General features: G+C 38.6%; 1 protein-coding gene across 6 annotated transcripts in view; it reads right to left on the bottom strand.

Annotated features, from left to right (window-relative positions):
* dnm3a (dynamin 3a) overlaps positions 1 to 14631 on the bottom strand; it is a 63180-nt gene that overhangs the window by 30980 nt on the left and 17569 nt on the right. For 4 of the 6 annotated variants that reach the window (XM_067384806.1, XM_067384804.1, XM_067384807.1 and 1 more), the window contains 9 exons: positions 12105 to 12265; positions 11822 to 11964; positions 11474 to 11609; positions 11335 to 11402; positions 10944 to 11082; positions 9688 to 9774; positions 9464 to 9534; positions 9317 to 9368; positions 3300 to 3413 (listed from right to left, as the gene is read on the bottom strand). In XM_067384806.1, coding sequence (XP_067240907.1) covers positions 3300 to 3413; positions 9317 to 9368; positions 9464 to 9534; positions 9688 to 9774; positions 10944 to 11082; positions 11335 to 11402; positions 11474 to 11609; positions 11822 to 11964; positions 12105 to 12265 — 971 coding nt within the window. Of the gene's footprint in view, positions 1 to 3298; positions 3414 to 5010; positions 5058 to 9316; positions 9369 to 9463; positions 9535 to 9687; positions 9775 to 10943; positions 11083 to 11334; positions 11403 to 11473; positions 11610 to 11821; positions 11965 to 12104; positions 12266 to 14631 lie in introns of those variants that run through there. The other 2 variants (XM_067384809.1, XM_067384808.1) reach the window with 2 other exon arrangements.

Here is a 14631-nt window from a genome sequence, read left to right as displayed (position 1 = left end):
ATTGTTGGATAAGAGTTGTGCAACAATTAGTCATAAAACAACAGCATACGGTTTGTAAAAGCATGTGGATGAGCAAACAATAACAGATTTTTTACTTTTCGAGAACTATTCCTTTAAACTATCTCTCCTTGTCCTCTTTGACTCTCTGCACACCTCCTTTTCTGCTCCCCTCGAAAACTTTCTCTCTTTTTTCATTCCAGAGGGGCCCACTTCCTGCCTGAGTTTTTAGAGGTTAAAAAAAAAGTTAGAAATGACAGGCTGGCGTTAAGAATACAACATCTGGTACCGCTTTAGTGAGAGAGCAGGAGAGAGAGAGTGAGAGAGAAAGAGAGAGAGATGAGGCAGGGAAGTCCGGAGGATGGCTGGGAGTACTGAGAGAGGACGGAGGGAGAAAGACAGGAGTGGATAGAAGAGAGTCGGACCAAAAGATTGAAAGAAAGAGAGGAATTGAGAAACAACGGACCACTCCAAAAGTTTATTCCCCAAGGGTCCCATCAACCCTTATATGGCCAGTGGGGTCCCTCCCTCTCCTCTCTCTCTCTCTCTCTGTCTCTCTCTCCTTCCTTCTCTGACTCCTCATTCCCTCTTTTTTGCTATGCCTTCCATGAACGTCCTGCCAGATAGCCGGCTGTGGGAGCGAATGTGCCACGTCAAGGCTGGATACTGCAATCCAACGCGGAACGGGGCCGGGGACGAGATGGAACTGAGAAAGCCGAGAAAGGGTAAACGGACGTCTGGAGCTTCTCTCTCCGTCCTCTACAATGGCGTCATCCCGACTGAGAAACAGATAGAAGCAATGGAGACTATTTCTGTCGTGTTTATTTTGCATCTTCTACCGCCTCCTGTGAAGGTCGGGGCCAGCAGGGTTGGACTGAGTGATTGAAGTAGATAAAGAAAAAGAGGTGAAAAGAGAGAGAGAGAAAGAGAAAGTGAGAGAGAGGGCTGGAACTATCTCCTGCTCCGTCATCCCAGTGTTCAGACTACCTGTTCAGGATCATACTGGTGTACAGTAGTCTGCACATTGGTTAGACTGTGCATGGACTCACGTCGCTGCATAGGGGACCGGCGCAAACTCTCAAAAACACACACAAACTCAACAACTGCAGGTGAAAAGTCAGACTCTGCTATGTTTGGTTTGTTTTTTCTACACCAGTGTTGGCAATACTGCATGTCTCTGTGGACTCGAAGTTGGCGTTAATGACACAGACATGAAGTTTCTTGATGATTGAGAGCTTGAATTTAGGTGATCGCCCACCAAAAAGGAGGCATGTGCATCACATCAGCCACATTACGTGTAGCTAAACCTGGCATGCGAATGATATTACATGTTAAAAGCGTTCTAGTAGTCTTTCCCGCCGTTTATGTGTAAACGTATGTACTCAGGCCGAGCTGTGCATGCATAAAGCTCTGGGTATCCGGCTAGTTTTTCGTCTTGAGATGTTCAGAAGGCCCTTCTGAAGGTTTCGAGTAGCAAGATTTGTCCAGATCTCAGCATAACCGACGCATGCTAACTGGCATGCCGTAAGATTCTGAGAAGACCGTGATTATGCCGTATGCTAACAGAAGTGGAGGGGTGCACAAGTCATCTGTTTTCCCTCATGCAGCTCGGCTCAAAAAGAGAGAGAGGGAAGACTGAAGGAATGCGTGTCTGTTTAGTGTTGGGCGCTGATTAACCCAAACCAGCAGTCTCGGGCCATGAACGCCATCAGAAACGGGACAGATGTAGAGAAAGGAAGGGAACGTCTGATGCCAGTTTGTATTGGAGAACATTTTTAAGGGTAAAGAAGTGATCTGTTTAAATGCAAGAATGTGTGTATGTGCACATAGAATGTGTGAGAATTGCAATGTGATCTGCTGTAAGGGGTGAGGGGCTGTATCTCTTCCTCTCTCTCTCTTCTCTCTCTCTCTTTCGGCAGGCTCTAGGAGGCTGGATGGTGTTTGGACAAAGTCTTACAATTTTCCACCAAGGAATGTGTATGGCCCCAGTGAGACTGCCAACCACAGAGACAGAGTGAAATGAAGAGAAAGTAAAGAAGATAGACAGGGAAAGAGATGGACAGTGTGATATGAAGTCATACATTCAAATTTTAATTTGAATTGCAAATTTAAATTCAATTCTGGAACTGAAGGGATCATGCACACACTGCAATAATGGATTCAGCAGAACATGAGGAACTGTGAAGTCAGCCAACTTCTTAAGTCCACTAATACTTGTGTAAAGTTCAATGGTAATTTGAAAGGAAACCAATCATTTTAACATTAATCTAACTAAATACTTATAATCAATTTGATTAAATTCAGAGTTTATATATGTTCGGATCTGAATATTTTGAGCCTAACGATGTGCGACTTTCAGAAAAACATACCCATGTTTATGCGAATTCCTCTGTTTGAAGTACCGCACGGGTTTTGAGTTTCAGTATTCATTAAAATTAGTGTTTGCTTATATAGTCGCATGCATTTGGCAGTCGGGACGACCGGTGAGCGTTAGTGTGTCTGCGTCTGTGTGTGTTTAAGATTCTGTGTATATCAATAACCATGTGTGTCTGAGTATGTGTGTGTGTTTGTGTGTTAGTTTGACTTGGGGGGCTTCCAGCTATGTCAGGGTGATCCAGACCAAATGCCTTAATTCCCAATGGACATAGAGAAACGGTGGGGGTATAAGAGGAAAAGGGAGCAAGTAAAATGCTAAGAAAGGAGGAAAGAAGGATTCAACAAAATGAGAAATGAACGACTGAGTGAAAGATAAGTGGATACAAGAGTTTCATAATCTAGCAATAAAAGTTACTGCATTTAAATTACCATCTTGGTTAAGAGTACTGTGAGTTTTCAGTGTCATTTTTACTTTTTGTAGCAGACAATTATTGATTTATTTGAGAAAAAAATTATAAATTGCATAAGAGAACAATGAGAATGTTTGTTAAATGCAATGATGTGAAAAGAAAAGGCCTGTTTGTATTCTAGTAATATATTATCTTTGTCCTCTCTCTTGCCCCTTTGCTTCCGGCTTCCGGTCGGGAGAAGCAGGCTGTGCTGCCAATGACTGAGAGCGTTGTCTGTCTGCCTGTCTACACTTGCTGTGCAGAACTTCCTGCACCTGTACAGCAGGCACAGACAGGCAGACAGATGGCAGCCCGCCTGACAGGCCACACAGTGTGACTGACACAGAGACCAGCCAATCAGTTCCACCGCAACCTGGCACGGAACTTTAAGCAGACCACTGACAACTGTATTTTACCATGATCATCATAAAGTCATTAAACGAATGAAAGATCACATTTAAATCTGTAATTACTCGCCTCATCATCTTTAAACCAGGACAGACTCTCTGCGGTGAGCACGAACCAGTAATCCTTGGACCCTCCTTTGATCAGGCTGATGTTGTTGATGGTTAACCAGCCCTTGCGAATCACCTGAGGGGCAAAAGTCAAAGGTGAAAAGTCTGGGTTCAAGGTTCATTAAAAAAAACACAGGCAGAGGCTGAGAATCTCTGGTCCTTTAAGAAACAAAAATGTCAAGGTGAATTTAAAGAACATGGCAAATCTGTATCCAGGTACTAAATTTTACTGGTCCTTTATGATGGAGGGATGGATGGATGGATGGATGGGTGGATGTATGGATGGATGGATGGATGGATGGATGAATGAATGGAAATAGTGATAGATAGATAGATAGATAGATAGATAGATAGATAGATAGATAGATAGATAGATAGATAGATAGATAGATAGATAGATAGATAGTATATAGTATATATACAGTTAGAGTACAGTTATAGTAATAACCCTTAAAATGAAAACAAAAGCAACATAATAAAAGCTAGTGGGCAGAGGATGACAGAGAAAAAAGTAAGGGATGAGAGGGTGGAGGTGAAGAAATAAAAGGAAACAGAAGGTCGGGATGGCAAAGGGAGAAAGGGGAAAGGTCCAAAACATCCCGTAGGAAATATGTGTCATTTTTTGGCTGATTTAGGCTGATCATGACTTTCAAAACACAGTTTTATCCTGTGCGTCATTCATTCAGTTCAGCAACATTATGGACAGTAGTCATTTAGAAGTAGTATGATTATTCTCAAATTACACAGAATGTATAGATTTCACCTTAAAATAGTATTAAAAAACCTGAGCTGAAGAGATGAAATGTAGTAAAAAAAGCATCGCCATGATGCATGCATGATTTCTAAAAATGGTTATCAGTAGATAAAATATTAAAGTAACTCTTGTACAAATCTTCTACAAAAGCATTGCTTCACCTACCATTTCAATTAAACCTTCAAAAACAGCAACAAAAAAACAATAACACACAAAAAAATAAAAAAAATATCTTTATTTTGTGACTGTACCAACCTCAAGTTTGCAGCATTCTTCAAAATCAGAAATTGCTAACTCACACACAGGCCAAATGGACTGAGATCAAAGACGAGCTTGAGATTCCAACCTGTTTTTAACATTAGCGCCCGCATACACACAAGCCTGTTTACTCTTGTACTTACAGGGCTGCAAACTTTAAGGAGGTTCATTCACAGACAGTACACTATAAGAACAGGATTAAAGTTCAGTGATTCGTGGACATTAAAACGATGAATAGGAGGATAAATGAAACAGGTATAAGGTTTTAGCATGTGGTTTAAGATTTCAGACTGTTTGGATTTACAAGACACTGCTGGGCAAATCAGGATTCAGAATAAGAGTTCAAAGGTCAACTGAGTCATGTTTTGGACTGTTGTGTGTATCTGCACTGATTGAGGAGTCTTTAGGGAAGTGTAGTGCATGACAAACACACTGTACAACAATGTTCAGGGAGTGTTTTAGCAGGAGTCGTAAAAATCTGAATTTCTGAGTCCCAGAATGTCTTTGATTTATGTGACGGCAGCACCAGACAAAGGGTGGAAAAGAAAGCGGTGAAGAGGAAGATATGGTTTTGCTGTGTTCAGAGGCATACAGGCTTTTTGACATACATAGACACAAACACAAAACTATGTGACGCTGGTAGACAGTAGGTAAGGCTTACAGACACTGGACTCGTACAATTTGACTGGGTGGAGGAGGGGCAGCACCCTAAAACATCAGCAGAGAGGAGAGAATAAAACCATTAAGGTGGCACCAGTGAGCATGGGCATCTCTCCTGGCACGCTGGAACTCCACATTGATTCCTTCAACCCAATTTTTTTATGTCATATTACAACACTAAAAATACCATACAATTTTTAAGCAATGGAAGGTTTGAATTAGTAAAGATTATACATACAGCAAAAAGCAACTATGCAGCACAGTGAGCGCTCAATGAATGTGTTACTCACTATGTGAGTGTGTGCAGGAGATATGAACATTGAAGATCTTTAAAAAATTACAGGAATGCTTCAGGTTCAATAAAGGGATAGTTCCCCAAAAAATGAAAATTATCCCCATGATTTACTCACCCTCAAGACATCCTAAGTGTATATGGCTTTCTTCTTTCAGATGAACACAATCGGAGTTAAAAATATCCAGTAACCTCTGCGGCGCATGACGTATTGACAAAAGCGGAAGCTCAGAGGATAGAGCAAAACAAAACACCAGTCACAAATTAGAAGTCCAAATCAAGAAATTTTAAATAAAAATATCAAAGGATTTCAATATAAGAGGAGCTTGAGTTTGTTGCCCAGCCCTATTTCGCGAGAGCGAAAGTCAAGCATCGTGTCAGAGTTTCCACCGTAAGTCGACTTGCGTACAGATGTTTGTCGGAAGCTGGTTACTATAGTTTATAAAGTTATAAATATGGATATTTTTATTACAAAAACGCATCACTTTGCTTCAGAAGGCCTTTATTAATCCCCTGGAACCATGTGGATATCTTTTATGATTGATGGATGCACTTTTTTGGGCTTCAAAATCATGAGTGCCATTAACTACCATTATAAAGCTTGGAAGAGCCAGAATATTTTTAATAAAACTCTGAATGTGTTTGTCTGAAAGAAGATAGTCATATACACCTAGGATGGCTTGAGGGTGAGTAAATCATGGGATAATTTTCATTTTTGAGTGAACTATCCCTTTAAATTGTGGTTATGTTTTTGAAATTGTATATTTTAACATTTATTCCAGTTGCTCCATAGACTGCCACTGTGAGTGCGTCATAGTACAGTACATACATTACCATTCAAATGATAGGAAGTGGTATTTATTTTAAATATGGTAAAAAAAAAAAAAAAGGGTGCATTAATATGCATTAATTCATGATTATCTGTGCATTAATGTATGACTCATGAAGAACTAAACCATTCATTAATGTTTATTACATTTGCAACTAATAAAGAGTCTGATTAATAGATTAAGTCATATATGAATTGCTAATTATTAAATGTGTCATCATGAATTAATTCCCTATCAACTAATATATATCATTACCTAACACTGTAATGTGTTAATTACCACAATGGGTCAAAGCCATGGATTTCATTTTCTGTTTTATCTGTTTGAATGAATCATTAGCAGAGATATCAATGATTAAAGATTCAATCTTAAAGTATTACTTTCTTTTAAAACATTTTTTGACTTGATTTGTTCAAATTATTGAACCTGGAAAATTCCTTTCAAATGGACATCGAAGATGAGAAAGAGCAACTTACATTGGAATGGACTGAAATGTTTGTCCTTAGAATCATGTGATCAAGTTTTGGTGCAGAGAAAAATGCCATTCAAAAATTCCACTTGCAAATTGACTTTTAGCATATAAACTTTTTAAAACAGACCTACTTTAAAAAAAATCTTGTTTAACCCTCTGGAGTCTGAGGCTGATTTGGGGCTTGGAGAAGTTTTGACATGTCCTGACATTTGTGCTTTTTTCAGTTGTTCATAAACAGATAAATGACAAAAGTGTCATTACACTGTATTCAGCACAAATTAGGCTACAATAATATGTGAGGAACATGTATGTACATGTTTGTGTTTTTGAAGGAATAATGTTTATGCGTGGTTATTGAAAAAACAAAAAACTTAAGTCACTGAAATAAGGCCAAAAAAAGTTAAATTTTAAATCTGTGTTCACAAGACTTCTTGGTATTAGAGGTTGTAGACTAGTTTTTGCTTCAGAATTATGTAAAAATTATGCTGCCTACTCCTTCATATAAAACAATATATTGATTTAGTTTTTGTAAGACACTTTTTGTCAAGAAACACAGTATGCATGGAGGCGTGAATCATCATGAATAGTGGGCCATTTACACCTGAGAAGACAAAATAATCACATAATAATGACCTGAAATGACTTGCATATTAATGAGGCCTTTCAGTCAGGTAGGCTGTGAAAAAACCCTCTGTAATCATGTCTCAGCTCATCATAAACAGCAATACTGTGAAATATTATTACAATTTAAAATAATGGTATTATATTATATTCTTCAAAATATAATGTATTTCTGTGATGCAAAGTGTCTGAACAATTATGTTACCTCTATGGCATTTCATGTAGGCTTTTAGCTTAAAAGCATGCACATTTGGAGAAATATTGATGGATTCTTATATATTTATGTCAATTTTCTATACTAAGAAGTAATATTTATTGTCATCACTATGAGTGCTGGATACTGTGTTTTTAATTCTTACTTGCAGCCGGAGGGTGCTCTGTACACCTTAGGCCACAAATTCATATAAAGAAGAAAATGAAACAGGAACTAATGGCATGTCTTCTAGAGATCGCTAACCACAGCTTTAACATCCAAATAAACACTTTTCAGGACAATAAATACACGATTGAGATGATGCATACAAGTATTGCCTCTGAATTTGCGTCTGAATAGCGTTGGCTCCATGGGCGTGGCCGCATTAGCGGATAATGAGCTGAATCTCAGACTTCTGACATGGCTCTCTTTTCATACAGTTTACATAAACACAGAATGTTTGTTTTTGATTTGACTTGCACAATTTAAAACCTGACATTTCAACGTTTCTTTAGACATAAGTGTCATTTTTTTGTCATTAGTATTCATAAGTTACAGTTCATTTTCTGAGAACTATCAGATTGGACTTCGTTCAGAAGGAGAGGAGAGATCACGCATCATGTTAGTTTTCTTTATTTTACAAAAAGCACAACATTGTGTTTTTACTCTGAGTGTACAGAAATAAAAGAAGACATTCTATAGTTTCAATTGATATATTACTTATGTCTCTATGACAAGAAATGACAGAGTATTTTAAGTCTGTTTTGCTGCAATGTGAAAAAAATCCTGCAAAACGCATCGGCGCGTTTTCGGACCTCAGGGAGTTAATACCCAGTGAAGCACTACAATTAAAACTGAAACAGGACAGAGGCTAAAGAGTTCTAACGGTGCAGTCAAATTTGCCATTGTTCTGAAAATTTCAAAAGCAAAAAAACAGTTATTTCAATAGGAATCCACATAATTGTGAATTTGACAATAAGATTTCCCCATGAAGATTTTGGAATGGAATTCCTTATGTTGATCAACAGAAAACTGCTTGTTTGGAAAGTGACTGTTGTGTGAGCTTTTCTTGCATATCATGTGTTAGAAGATATGCAATACATTGGTGAGCCACTCAAAAAGCCACTCCCTGCTTGGTCAAATGGAGAAAAAGAATGAGAAATATACTTCCATAACTAAGGCCACAAAGAAGTGGGCAGCCATTGTTGAGCTCTACTGGGCTCATGGTTTTTTAATAACTGTTAAGAGCCAATTTCATCCTATTCTAGTATAGATCTAATTCTAAACAAATGGGGCCATGAAAGCTGATTACAGAATAGGGGCAAAAAACAGCCGTCAGAGAGGCAGAACCTGATTTCATCGAGTGCAACATGTTCTTGGATAAACATCTTTGTTGGTCCTGGAACAACTTTCATCAGATTTGAGGGACAAATTTACAGTTTATGTCAAGTTTTGGCTTACAATCAGGGTTAGGTGCTTCTACATCAGTGTTATTCACCTAAGATTTCTCTCATTTTAGGGATAAATTATTTGTAGGGTTAGGTTTAGGGTTAGGGATAGGACATAATTTTTGGACAGGAATGTTGTTCAAAATATGTTGACCCAGGAACACATCTAACTCTTCAAAATCAGGATGTGCATCAGAAAGCGAGAGAGAGAAATTCAAATATTCATTCACAGCACAACACTTGTAGTGAAAACACAAATGTTAGACATACATAAGCTACATATTATCTGATGTGAGACAGATGAACAAGAGAGCAACAGAGCTTGAGCAGAAAAATGATTTCCTTCCAGTAAAGACTCAGTAGGATTGTCCAAACCCTGCTCGCTGATGATTTCTGATCTATACCAGGTTCATACAGTATCAACAGTAGTTCATAAAACACTTTGACTCACCTGGTTCCCTGCTGAAGGCTTCTTGCACGTTTGATTGGTTTTCTTTTGAGCGCTGAAAGGAAATGCGTAAAAGGAGGGAAATCTCTCATGTCATGTTGAAAACGTGTGTTTTATTTCTGTCATTGTCATTTGCCGTTAAAAACTTACTTTGCGAATCCGATAAAATCTTCATGGTTTGTGTTGATGTATGAGAGCTGAATCTCTAGTGAGAGTAAAACCTGTTCAGTGAACAAACACATGCAAATGCACAACAAGATACAACATTAAACAATAATTTGTAATCAAAATGCTCATTATGTTAATTTCATCCATAACTAATCTGTCCCTAATAGTGATTCATTTGAATGGTTGTGTGCATTTATCAGTCTGACCTGGTCTTTGGCTTGACTCTCTCGTTCTCGAATGTGTGTGGTCACTATTCTCTCAGTCTCCTCCCGTAGTTTTGGAAAGCTCTCTAACTGAGGACATGCGCGCACACACACACACACACACACACACACACACACACACACACACACACACACACACACACACACACACACACACACACACACAAAAACAAGTTAGAGTAATAATAATAATAATTAAAAAATCTAAAACCATTATCACCACCCTCTTTATAGATTTAATTAAAGTTCCTTGTCTTACTGTTCTTTGTGAAAAAATGTTTTATTGAATATGCATCTGCAGCGTGCTTCAAACTTCAAAAAATATATATTTTAAAAAAACTATTAAAAAAACCCCTATATTTATACATATATTTATACATATAAAGGCCTCACGGTGGGGTAAGCGATATGTCAAAAATGCTGTTTGGAAGTTAGTTGGACCGACACACCAACAAACAACAACAAACGTGTGTAGCCAATCAGCATTAGGGGGCGTATGTATGACGGTCGAGGAGAGAGAATGAGCAAGAGGGAGAAGTGAAGAAAGATTGCAGAAATAGAGACGAGACACAATAAAAAAGAGAAAAGCTTAGAAGAATATCACTGAAATGAAGGTTTAAATATTAGAAAAGCTTTCCAGCGCTGGTAAGAGCTAAGAGGGAAGGCCTGAAAACATAAGTGAAGACTGCTTTGATTCCGCTCCACACGTGAGTAACACTGCATTTGAGTGTCATTGATTGTCTGGAGCTGCTGTGCTGTTGGCCACTAACAACAAACTCTTGTTTGTATTTACTCTTGTGTACTGTACGTTCATTTTTTGTGCTTGCTTGTCATTCATTCATCATGTGCGCTTTATTTTTTGTCATTATTTTGTTGCGCTTCTGCTATGATAAACAGACATCCACTCTTGCATTGCGTGTGTAACGGAGGCCAGCTAGTAAGAGTTGCGCTGGTACCCCTAATGCAGTGTTTAGCATCCTTGTTAGTGCACTCGCCTCGCGTTCCGGTGTTCTAGACCGACTCAGCAGAGGGCGGGTAGGACTGGAGGGTGACTTTTGGAGGTGGAGTTATGATGAGAGGGGTGTGTTTGTTTGGGTTGACTTCAAATATCAACAATGTTTTTGAAATATCACTTACCCCACCTTTAAGTGTACTTAAAGATTACACTTTTAGGACTGATTCTTAACACACCTGAGTACACTTTTAAAAAGTGCACTCAGTATAACAGTATGTTGTACCTTGTTGGTACACTGTTGTACTGTGTTGATGAGCTCCTGGATCACCATGTCTACACACTTGAGACACGGTCCTTTAAGTTTCACGATCTGTTTCTTCACTATGGCTTCAAATGCCATATCGGGTGTGAACAGTCCTGTCCTGGATCAGAAAGAGGGGAGAGAAAATGAAATACAGGAGATAGCATAATATGAAATTGAGTTCTGAATATGAATATAAATTAATAAAAAGGTAGAGAAGGAGGGGTAGAGGAAGACATACAGAGAGTCAATATGTATAAAATTTAATCTGTTTATTAACAAACATTTTAAGTTCAAGATGACTGCCATAACAGCCAGCACAACATAAACAAAAAATTACTGAAATAAGTTAATATATGTTTGTGACACATACCTGATGCCATGGATGTTTTTAATAGCATAACTGATCTCCCTTCGCAATTCCTTCTCATCAAACTCCATCTGATATAGTGCAACATAAACATCAGGACATCAGCATATTTACTATATTAATGAGCAATTAAACAAATTACCTTAACCAGCTCAAAGGGAAAACGCTCGTGAAAGACACGGTTGATTTTGGCTCCTCCTGAAAGCTCCACTGTGTCCACCTGATCCCCAGATCCCTCGATCCGCTTCTCAAAATCCAGCCCGAAGTGCTGTATCAGCCTGGATAACAAATGAACAGTATGTGTTTGCTTGTGTGGCCTCTTCAGTTCTGGTCTTATCTGCAGTGTGTTTGTGTTTAGGCAGTAAACAACGGTCTTGTTTATTGCAATATAGAAAAGACTAGTGTTTATGTGTCCATATTTGTTTGTGTTTATCTGTGCATGTGTATTTATTCTCTGAATTAGACTGAGTTTATGTGCATGTGAACCCACTGCATTAAAGTCTTGGTCTTGCGTGAGGGGTCATCTGGGTTCAAATACTTGTACTCTTCTGCCTCTTTATCCAGTGAGAGAAGCTGACTCTGTAATTGACTACGTAACGCTGGTAATGTGTCACGGATGTGGTTGGTAAGTTGCTAGGGAGATATGTGAGGGGTTTAGGAGTGAAAAAGAGAAGAAATACAATTAAAGCTATCATTTCCATCTGTAGGCTCTTATGTATTTCACTCATGTGGTACTTGTTGTAAAGTTCTGTGTAGTATCATTCTCTTGTCACCTGGTTGAGGAGCCTCTGTAAGTATGGTGTACCCATGCAGTCTGCCATGTGTCGGTATGCAGGATGTGACTTGAAGAACCGTCTCTCTGCAGCCAGAGCAGCACTGATGTCCTTTTTTCCCTCGATGTCTTTCTGACTACGGTTTACCACACCAATATAACCTGTAGCCACAACAGGGAGACAAAATAAGTAGAGGGGGGAAAAGTATGTATCTTTCTTTCAGATACATTCTTTGTTTTAAAATGAAGCTGACTTGTTTTAAAGAAAAGTCATTAAAGGGTTAGTTCACCCAAATATGAAAATTCTGTCATTAATTACTCCCCCTTATTTCGTTCCAAACCTGTAAGACTTTTGTTCATCTTCAGAACACAAATAAGGATATTTTGATGAAATCTGAGAGATTTCTGTCCCTTCATAGACAGCTACGCAACTACCACTGTGATGCTTCAAAAAGTTCATAAAGAGATCGTAAAACTAATCCATATGAATTGAGCAGTTTAGTCCAAATTTTCTGAAGAGACTCGATCACTTTATATGATGAACAGACTGAATTTAGGCTTTTATTCACATATAAACACTCATCAACTCACACATCAGTTGTGGTAAAAAGAAGCTCAAGCATGTTTGCTTGATGTGTGCGAGAACCAATTAGGTTCATTCTCGTGTGTTACGCAGCACGTTTGAGTTTTTTCTCATGCGTCAAGTAGTTTCAGTTGAGGTTCTGTTTATGTTCGCTGATCAAAGTTTATATGTGAATAAAAGCCTAAATTAAGTATGTTCATCATATAAAGCGATCAAATCTCTTCAGAAAATTTGGACTAAACTATGCAATTCATATGGATTAGTTTTACAATTTCTTTATTAACTTTTTGAAGTGTCAAAATTTAGTAGGAGGGACAGAAACCAGGGTTGCCAACTCTCACGCATCTGGCGTGACACTCATGCTTTCAGCATCAATCTCACGCTCTCACGCACACGCAAGAAATGTCACGCCAAAATCCATTCTTCTCCCCTCTCAATCCGTTACATTCTGTTGATGACTAGACCACAGCGTATTAATGACAGGAGAGGAGTTTAAGGCCCACAGCTGTTACATCTCCCTACAACGTTCTCACTGCAGTATTCTCTGATCGTTGATTGGCTGAAAACCTTGCACCTGATACGTCAGTTGCGAGTGAGAAGTGAGAGAGAGCCCCGGCCGCGCGCGCGCGCACTCAATATACAGAGCGGCCAAAGCGTCAAGCACAGAACGTCTTTAGCACTCCCGGATCGTGCACACTCCGCCGCTGGCCAGGCTGCTTCTGCTTTACACACCATGGCCGTTATTTTCTCGAGAAAAGGAGTTTTCTCATAGCGTTTGCAACGCAATACTCGTTCCCTTATCTCTCAGGGAACCGAGGTTACGTAAGTAACCGAGTACGTTATATACGTTGTTATATAACAACCGATATGAACACTTTAGCACATTTATCAGCTATACATTCATTCATTGTTTTCCATTAATGACCCTCTGCTGCCGCCACCGTTTCATAATGAACTGAAAATTTAAAACATACTTTGATATGGCGTTGTGCCTTTATAAAACAGCAAAAGACAGCGATTAAGTATATATACAGTCTGTGCTGCGTGTTTTAAAGAGAAGAGCGCGCATTTGTGCACGCGATCAGCTGGTGATCTGGTGATCAAAATAAAAGCTCAAGGATATCTTTTAAAAAGAAATGAGTACAAAAGTATTGTAAAAAAAAAAAAAATGTTTGAACCCTTTTTAATGTCCAGGTACAAGTCAATGCTGTTTCTTTGTTCAATTTGCACACTGTACATGGGTTGAAGCTCTTAATTTTGAGTTTCCAGAGTGCACCAGATTGATGCATTTAACCTTAAAATGTACAAAATTTTCTTCCGGGGGGGCATGCCCCCGGACCCCCCTAGCGGAGGTACATCCAACAAACTTTTACAAATTACAGTGTCAAATAATGTAGATTTTCACACGACAACAAAAGCTCCTTTAGTGTCATTAAAGCTATTAATATAAAATTGAAATGTCTTTGGACAACTATAGATTTGGAATAAGCCCCTAATGTTTACAATGTCTGGCTCCGCCCCTGTCAGGTAACAAAACTGACAAAAAATAAAATAAATTATTTCACCCCAATGATACTAAAACATGGACTGACATTGATTTTTAAAATTAGGGTTACCAAACATTTTCTCCGCACACGCGCAAACAGAATCTCACTCCAGCCAAAGTCCCAAAGTTGGCAACCCTGCAGAAACGCTCAGATTTCATCAAAAAGATCTTCATTTGTGTTCCGAAGATGAACGAAGGTTTTATGGGTGTGGAACAACATGAGGGTGAGTAATTAATTACAGAATTTTCATTTTTGGGTGAACTAACCATTTAAGATATTATTTAGATATAATTCACACCCTTAACCACTTTTTTCTTTTTTGAATAACCAGAATTCACATGTTACTGGAAAATCTGAGGTAGCTTAATTTTAAAATTGTGATTTTCTAGACCTAGAAA

The sequence above is a fragment of the Chanodichthys erythropterus genome, chromosome 4, assembly GCF_024489055.1.
Source record: "Chanodichthys erythropterus isolate Z2021 chromosome 4, ASM2448905v1, whole genome shotgun sequence".
NCBI lineage: Eukaryota > Metazoa > Chordata > Actinopteri > Cypriniformes > Xenocyprididae > Chanodichthys > Chanodichthys erythropterus.
Note: the sequence above shows the minus strand (reverse complement) of the source record. Positions and strands in the feature narration are given on the sequence as shown.